This window comes from Helobdella robusta, assembly GCF_000326865.2.
Source record: "Helobdella robusta unplaced genomic scaffold HELROscaffold_100, whole genome shotgun sequence".
Taxonomy (NCBI): domain Eukaryota; kingdom Metazoa; phylum Annelida; class Clitellata; order Rhynchobdellida; family Glossiphoniidae; genus Helobdella; species Helobdella robusta.
The window spans coordinates 54,305-63,962 of NW_008703572.1; the positions used below are offsets into that span (position 1 = coordinate 54,305).

Below are 9,658 nucleotides of genomic sequence, written 5' to 3' on the forward strand. Positions count from 1 at the left end.
GATCATTATTCCGTTTAAGAACCTCAATTCCTGTATAAAATTTCCACGTTTGTCTAAAACGAAACTCTTCGGAAACCTTTTCGGTGACACTTATCACAATTGAATTAGTAATAAAAAACATTCTTTTAATGAAATTTTTTTGCATTATTTTATTTAAACGAAACAAATTCTAAACTTCTTAAAACACAGATAGATATAAGCTTCTATTAGTTTTTAATTAGCGCAAGGTATGAATATATGAAGCGCAAAACTATTAATAAGTGAATCTTTTTCCTCTAATTTTACATTAGCATTTTTCGTGATGCCATTACAGCCATTTTGACAGTCAAATGATTCTTCGTGTGGTTATATTGTTATAATCTACGAACACTCAATTTTTCAGCGTGATTTTTGTTGATTTAATTGCTTTCTTTGAAAAAACTATTTGTTACATTTGTTGACGACATTGGTAATCTGCTGCACTCAGGGTTGGTACTTCTCAAATTTTTGTTGTATTTATTATTTATATTAAAATTTAATAAAATTATAATATAGATTACAAATTTTGTAATTTTTTGACTAACGGTGAAGTTATAGTTTTAAAAAATAGGCTTGTTATTAGTTATTATGAGCGTTTTATTTATTCTCATTGTATAGCACACTGGAGAGTAAGAGAGTTATTTATTTTAATTTAAAATTATCTCACCTAAAACAGTATGAGAGTACAATTGCACTAAACTTGTTACTCGTTTAAAATGAAAACCTCTTCCTCTCCATTTCCTATGTTCCGCAGTAATTTGTAGCAAAGCAAATTATATAACAATTCATAACATTTAAAATTTATTTTGCATCTTGTGTTTGATAGATATTATCTGATAGAAATCTCTAATTTAAAATTTACCATTTTTTTCTGCAATTTATTTTACATTTTTTGTTGAATATGTCATTTAGTGAAATTTAATTTGTCATTTAATGAAATTTAATTTGCTGTGATGGTTGTAACACATTGAAATTTAATTTGTAGAACACATTCAAATTTTAATTATACTTGGTATGATGAATAAAGTTTTATAAGTTCTGTTGAAAATTTGTTTTTAAAATTGTTTACCATGTTCAAGGAGTGTTTGCTAACAGCAGCAATATAATATTAGAAAGCAGCAGACCATCCTTTTTACCTATTGTTAATTTATTATGTACTATGTCTACTGTTTTTTGTACACATTTGTGTTACTTTATTTCAGTTTTTTTGAGTTTTTCTGATGTAGATAATCATTTTCAAGTATTAAGATTTTATGTTTTAATAGTATAGAATTATATTTTCTTATGAACTTATTCATAATAAAACAACATTTTCTATAATTTTCTTATACAGGAAATTAGAATTCATCCTCTAAGTAGTACTGAAACCAATTTGACTCAATTAGTGATACATTGACATACATAAAATATACACTGGACAAGTGTATGTTTTTCTACACACACACACACATGCACATACATACAGTTACATATAGCTATACATATGATTATATAAAACATTTAAAGTTAGAAGCTCATCTTAAAATATTGGACTTGTTCTATTGTTCATATTAATCTTAATTATCTTATAACTTATAAAGATTGTTTTAATTATTGGTTTGTAAATTGTTCTCATGTTGAGTTCTATTGAATAACCTGCTTGTAAGCAATCACTAATATTATATTTATCAGCAAGCAAAATCAGAAGTTTGACATATTAAAAAAGATAATAAGTTTGAAAAATTTTAAAAAGATAATAAGTTTGAAAAATTTCAAAAGAATCACTGAAGATTAAAAGTGAATTTTCAACATCAACTTATCAATAGAAAAATCATCAACAATTATAACTGAATAAAACTGTTATAAACTTTCACAGTATTTTGAAATAAATAGCTTATCTATCATTTGTTGTAAAGGATCTCTCAACATAAAGATATATACACAATAACACACACAAATATATATAAATTGTTCACTTGTATCCCAATACCGCTTAATGCCTCAGCTATCTGAAATAATGGCCAATAAAGAAAACACAGAAAATCACATCTCATCTCGAATGGAACAAATTCACATAAAGTTAGTACATGTCCTGTGTTTGAATTTTGTTGTATGGTATGCTTTTTTAAAATATTACTTGGCTTGTATGCTTTTCACAATTTCATATTTTGATGATCCTCTTTTGACAGTTTCTAAGTTATCTCTTGCATTTATTTGTTCTTGAAGTAATTTAAGTTAATTTTCTTATGTTGCTGGGAAGATTTAAACATTTTGTAAATTTAATGGTTTTTATGCATATTTTTCAATAATTAATTCACATAATTTATGAAAAGAGTCATGCCAATCTAATTCTATGTATGTTGTATATGCCATCATATATTCTCATTCACAGTTTATTTTATAGTTTTGTATGGTATTTTTTATTTGCAATTACAATGTTTCAAAATGTTTATTTTATTGCCAAATTATTTATAGTTGTGATGTTAATTATTATCAAGTGATATGATAAATCTGTAATCTTTAATAAGCTGGTGGTGTGGGCATTGCAGTAGTATAATGGTTAAGATGACTGACACTGCAGTTCGAATTCACCGGGATCAAATGTAAAGATATCTTTGCATACCATGTGCATTGCATGTGATGGGCTAATTCTTATGTATTTACTGTATTCATTGTGTTGATACCTCTGTGAAATATGAAAAAAGAAAATTGCAATAATGAAAATAATTGTGAAAAATAATGAATTTTACCTCATTATTTTAAAAATACAGTGACAATAACAGTGATCAGAGCTGGAAATCTAAATTAAAGATACCAGCTAAAGACCACCGATACAAAACTACAGTTAGTTACATAATTTGCTAAATGATAGGCTGCATGTGTTTTCTCTATTTTTTCATGCTAACATTTTCATCTCTGATTAATATTTTTAATCCATAGTTATAAATTTTACTACAGTTTATTTAAGCATGTACAAAATATGTGTGTTTGAACATTGCAGGATGTCACAGACACAAAAGGCAATGAGTTTGAAGATTATTGTTTGCGTCGTCCACTTCTTATGGGTATTTTTGAAAAAGGTTGGGAAAAGCCCAGTCCAATTCAGGAAGCCAGCATACCAATTGCCCTGGCTGGTCGAGATATTCTTGCACGAGCTAAAAATGGAACTGGGAAAACAGGAGCTTACACTATCCCCATATTAGAACGCATTGACCCAGAGAAGAATGCTTTACAAGGTTTGTAGTTACATAAATGAAATGTTTTTTTGTTTTATAAATATATTTCAGATACAATATTTCCTTTTTAAAAGCAAAATTGTTTGAAATTTGAAACTGCAAACAAAAATTAATTTTTATTTTAATAAATATTTATTGGTTATAATCAGCATTTCATGAAGCATCTGTGCAATCAAACTAAAATGGATGAACATTTTTGAACAATCTCAATTACCAGCTCTGATCATTGTCCCAACGCGAGAGCTAGCTTTGCAGACAAGTCAGATATGCATTGAACTTGGGAAACATTTAAATGTCAAGGTCATGGTGACAACCGGAGGTACTAACCTTAAAGATGACATTGTCAGATTGTATGATCCTGGTTAGTGGAGATGTAACTTTAGCATTATAAAAGGATTTTTCTTTGTGACAGTTTGATGTCAGGCTTTGTGATTTGATCAGACTTATGCATTAATGGCTTGTTTTTGCTCTTAACTACAAGATTATTAATTTTATGACAAACTAACCAATGATAAACAGTGCATATAATAGTGGCCACTCCTGGTAGGATAGTGGATCTTATGAACAAAGATTTAGTGAAAACCACAAGTTGTAAGATACTGGTACTAGATGAGGTTTGTTGAATCACTGGTGCTCAGTTATTAAAATTATACTCATTTATATATATGTATGTATATATATATATATATATATATATATATATATATATATATATATATATATATATATATATATATATTAGGGACACAGAATGTCCTAATATTCAGTTTTGGTCATTTCAAAGACAAAATAGTGCAACATCCATTTAAGTTATAACTTTTTTTGGATTTCAGATCGATAATTGTTTATTATTAGTGGGAAATTTATTGGTTGGCCTATTTCATATATAAATGTTGCAGAAAATTGCTGCCCATCTGGTGTTAAGTAGCTTTTTAATGACAGGTCTTTAACTGGTGTGTTGAGTCTATAATTAAAAAGCTACTTAACTCCAAATGGGCATAGTTTGTTCTATATTTTATATATATATATATGTGTGTGTGTGTGTGTGCGCGCGTACATTTATAGGTATATATCAAAATGACTAAATATTATCAAGTTTCGTATTTTCACATGCAGGCTGACAAGTTGTTGTCTCAAGACTTTAAAGGCATGCTTGATAGCATTATCAGTTTTCTTCCTAGAGAGCCTCAAATACTTCTTTATTCAGCCACCTTTCCCCTCACCGTCGAGGAGTTCATGGTCAGTGTGTTGAATCATTATTTCCATCCTTTACTTTTCAACTTAACATCATTAACTGAAATTTAAACCAATTCCAAAAGCTGCTCCTTTGTTAACATTAAATCAGTAATTATTTATTTGTCTTTATTTAAATATTATTTACATCTCTTCATTGGGCTGGATGATTGTTAAACAGAAAAAGCACCTCAACAATCCTTATGAGATCAACTTGATGGACGAGTTGACATTGAAGGGTGTAACTCAATACTATGCATTCGTTCAAGAACGACAGAAAGTCCATTGTCTCAATACACTCTTTTCTAAGGTTCGATGTGATATCAGACTAGAACTTTTTGAATTATTTGCGATAAAATGCTGCTGCCATTTAAGATGATTATTTCCAATTTGATCAAATGCAAATGTAACTGAATCTATCTAATTACTTTTTAAATGTTCCGTTTACAGCTACAGATCAATCAATCTATTATTTTCTGCAACTCCACTCAGAGGGTGGAACTTCTAGCAAAGAAGATCACTGAATTAGGTTGTTTATATGTTTTCGTTGGTAGAATTTATTTGTATTACCATGTGTCTCTATTAACTTGGTGTCAGTTACAGTGACGCCAACTAAAAAAGCTTTTATTAACTGCTAGATAAATGTTATGATGACAATTATGTGAAAATAATATTTGCTACTGCCTTAAAGGTTACTCGTGCTTCTACATACACGCTCGCATGGATCAACAGCATCGCAACAGGGTCTTCCACGACTTCAGACAGGGTCTCGGTAGAAATCTTGTCTGCTCTGATTTGTTCACTAGGGGTATCGATATACAGGTCAGTTGACTGAAAAGTGTGAATCAGTAAGTAAGTAAGGATGACTGGTTTGCAGGTGATTGCAGTTTGTCAATCAGGGTACCTGCTTTCTGTGACAATTAGCTTTTGATTGAAGGTTGTCTGATGATAGAAATGGTTGGTGATAAGAAGTTTTAATTAAGTTAATAATTTCTTGGCATCCTAGTAATGTGCTTCCTATCTTGGTATATAGACGCCTAAGTTAAGTGAATCGTTGTAAGAAATGATTTTGAAAATTTGTTTCTTTAAATGTAATTTTGTGACATGAGCATTGGTGTAATTTTTTACATTAAAAATGTCTTGCAGTCTTGATGATATGGCAATAAGAAATTTTAATGAAGTTGTTTATTTTTTCTTGACATTTATGTAATGTGTTTCTTCACATCAACATCTTTCCATGCAAACACCATTGACAACACGTGAACAATCTCTATTCAAATCTACAGTTGTTATATGCTTGCAAATGTTAACAAACAGGCAGTAAATGTGGTGATCAACTTTGACTTTCCGAAGCATGCAGAGACCTACCTGCACAGGATTGGTCGGTCGGGCAGGTATGGTCATCTGGGTATTGCCATCAACCTCATTACCTATGACGACAGGTTTTAGTCTTGAATAGATATTTATTCTTAGGATTAATTTATATTGTTTTTCATTCAATTATCTAATTTTTGCATTCAGGTTGATCTGTTTTTAAGGTTGACTCTTACTCCTATAGTCTATTATTAGTGCTGACATATTATCTTTTTAAGGTCACCGTGTTAGCTCAGTCAGCGGAAGTGCAATGTTTTGCACTGCTATTATGCGATGACATGATTCGAATACTGTTTGTCCAAAACTCAAAGATCATCATACCCATATGATGCAGTGCTCACGCGTGCATATATAATGTGTATGTTCGTTGTGTGGTGTGGAATGTGTACATACAGCCTTTGTAGCACGAAAGTTTTATTATAAGCATAGATTACCATTTAAGTAGTTCTGTGTTTGACAGAGTTGCATTATAAAAAATAAAAAAAATTCTACCTTGATGCTTAATTAAGGCTGTAATTATTTCTTTTTTCTGACTTCATTCTGTTTTGGTTTATCCAAGTTTTTTATGATATGAACAAATTTCATTCAATGTTTGTATCAATAGTTGATGCGAATGTAATTAATCGAGTGTTGGGCATGAACAACCTGTTCATGGATGTTTTAAAAAAAGGCTTTCTTATTTTGCTGCTTTAGATTCTCCCTGCACAAAATCGAGCAAGAGTTAGCGACGGAGATCAAACCCATCCCGAAGGTCATCAATAAGGAGCTCTACGTTGCAGAGTTCTCACCTGAAAACATTGAGGAACAGCAACAGAACGGGGGCGGTGGGGAATCGAAGATCCACAACAACAGCAACAACATGAACAGTAGTGGCAACGTTAATAATAATAATAATAATAATAACATCAGTAACACTACTAGCAGCAATAATAATAATAAGTAACATTTTAAAAGTTAATATGAATAACGATGAAGATGACTGCAGCAGTCACGATAATGATTGCCCTATCTATTATACGTGATGAAATAAATTGTTATTAAGTTGAAGTCGTAACAATAATAGCGCTACCAACCATATTACTACTACTTTCATTACTTTTATTATTTTGATCATTATGATTATTATTTTCAGAAGTCATGCTTAGTTCAATGGTCGATACACGCTTAAGTAGTGAAAGTTGAGAGTGAGAATTAGGATGTTGAAAACATGAAATATTGTGAATTAACAATCTAAGAATAAATGATAGAATTTTTGATGGCTATGTATTTAAGATAAGGTTATATCTCAGTTTAAATTTTTAAAGATAGACTATGATGTAAATTATCGACACGATGTCATGTGATTTGATGGAGAAGTATAAAAATGCATTAATTGGGAATATGTTCAATTGCATCATTACCTTGAATGTGTGGATGTGTTTGTATGTGTGTTTATTTGTGCACACATATAATATATATTCATCTATGTGTGTGTGTGTGTGTCTTTGTCTCTGAGGGTCTGTCTTTGTATGAATGATATTCATAGGATTGATAAAAATAGTTGGACGACATGGTTTTGCTTTGCATCTTGTGAAAGTTTATTGACCTGTAGCGATGATGATGGTTGAGGAGTGGTTGTGTTGCTGAGGTTGATTGTGATGGTAGTCTGTAGGTCTCTACTAATGAGTTGTAGGAATCGATCTTTATGTGTACAACTGCATGTGATTTAAAAGTATTTGACAGTGAAACGTTTTATAAATGAGGCTGAGTTTTTAAACAATGTGTGTGTTTTTGTTTGTCTGTGTCTTTACATAAATATTGTTAGTTATGGAATGCTCATGTGTGTGTGCGTACGTGCATAAGAGTACGCATGTGTGTTGATAGCTTAAGGTATTATATATATATATATGATGAAGTTTTTTTTATTTGTTCTTTATTTTTTTGTTTGTGGGAATGTGATGTGCTTGAGAAAAATAATGAATTTAGTTTTTGTGTGTGCGTGTGTGTTTGTGTCTTTTTGGAGTGCTATTTTGTTTTAATGTTATGTTCTCATATGTAATAAGAGAGCCAGATAGGTTGAGCTGAATTTCTGGTATAAATTTGTATGTATCCGTTTGTAAATATGTGTGATTGCATCCTGGATGTGTGAGGTGCCAGCAATGTTGTTGGTGCTGAAAATAGTGTTAATAACCCCTTCATTTATAATAATATCATTAACAAGAAGCCTGTTGGTGATAATGGTGACACTATTAAGGATTGAATGATGTATTTATTCTAGTATCGTTCTAGTTATGAGTTTATGGGTACATGCATGTATCTCTGTATATTTGCATATATGTCTGTGTATTGTATGTGTGTATGGATACATGTGTGGGCCCATTGTTGATGAAAGCTTGGGATCAATTTTTGGTTCCAAAGTTTTCACTGTGTGGATGCCTGTGTTGTATAAATGTATGTGTGACCGTGTGCACGCTTTTGTGAGCGTATATGGTTGGATGTATACATTACGTCTATAAAATGAGAAGCAGAAATATATAAATATTTTAAGAAATCAAATAGAATCAATTTACTGTTATAACACATCGTATGTATATGAGAGTGTGTAAATTTGTATGCGAGTGTATATATATATATGTATGTATGTATATCTATTAATATATATATATATATATAGTATAATGTTATGTTAAAATATCTTATTTTATTGAAATTTGTTGGTGTGTTTGTTTAAGTGTGTGTATATGTATATATATATATGTATATATATATATATATATATATATATATATATACATATATTGATATACCATAGTTATCTTTCAATATGTTCATTATTGTTTATTATCATTGTGTGTGTGTGTGTACGCATGTTTTTATTTATTCATTTATATAATTATATTTATATATGTGTGATTTCTATCATATATATATATATATATTTTTACAATATTCTATAAATTCTACCGAATGTTTTGCGTTAATATGTTTGTAGTTCGTTTTTTCGTTTAAAAACGAACTACAAACATATTAACGCCAAACATTTGGTAGAATTTATAGAATATTGTAAAAATTATGGTCTTACCAACATATATATATATATTATATTTATATATATATATATATAATTGCACGCATACATTTGTGTGTGTGTGTTTTAATGTTTTTTATAAAATAGCAGTCTGAATGATGCTGTTGTAGGTGGTGCATTTTAAAGCACGCAATCACAACAGTGCACTGCGAATGGTTTAGCGAAACTGGTGGTGATTGAGGATTTTCGTGGGCATCAGTTTAAAACATTTCAATAAAAAGCCCACGATATGTAAGCACCCCTCGTAGTTTTTGAAATTATTTTTATTATTAACTTTATTGGTAACGTTAAGGATTAACGCACAATATTGTTATTATTATTGTTATTATTATTATTGTTATTATTATTATTACACTTTAGAGATATTAGTTTTTAAATATTTATACCGGTTACTGTTAATGATTATTGGTCTTTATAGTTTTTTATATCTGTAAGTGGCAGTAGTGAACGTGTGAATGTATTTGCACGTGTTCCAACCTTTATGCATTTCTTTATATAAATTATTATTACTACTACTATTTATCTCCAGTCGTTTACAAAAGGCTAGTTGCGTGGATGGCGTGTGTGGTCCAAGATTATACAAGTCTTTCCTTCAACATAATATACAATTCATTATTATTATTTAACAGTTTTATCACAGTTATTGTGTCAAAATTATATTATTACTTGATAGTTTTACTCTCCAGGAACCATCAGCTGTTGTTACAGACTGAAGATCCTCCCCACATATATCGTCTCTCTAAATGGCTTC

At 30.0% G+C, this 9,658-nt stretch overlaps 1 protein-coding gene across 1 annotated transcript; it reads left to right on the plus strand.

The window, feature by feature from the left end:
* The first annotated feature begins 1,621 nt into the window (after nucleotides 1-1,621).
* Nucleotides 1,622-6,916, plus strand: HELRODRAFT_104628 (hypothetical protein). Its single transcript, XM_009012183.1, has 12 exons — nucleotides 1,622-1,723; nucleotides 1,751-2,076; nucleotides 2,769-2,841; nucleotides 2,999-3,233; nucleotides 3,451-3,594; nucleotides 3,753-3,847; nucleotides 4,350-4,472; nucleotides 4,648-4,776; nucleotides 4,917-4,998; nucleotides 5,158-5,288; nucleotides 5,784-5,908; nucleotides 6,534-6,916. The coding sequence occupies exons 2-12, from the start codon at nucleotides 1,994-1,996 to the stop codon at nucleotides 6,781-6,783; spliced, it is 1,470 nt and encodes a 489-aa protein (XP_009010431.1). The 5' UTR covers nucleotides 1,622-1,723; nucleotides 1,751-1,993; the 3' UTR covers nucleotides 6,784-6,916.
* Nucleotides 6,917-9,658: the final 2,742 nt, after the last annotated feature.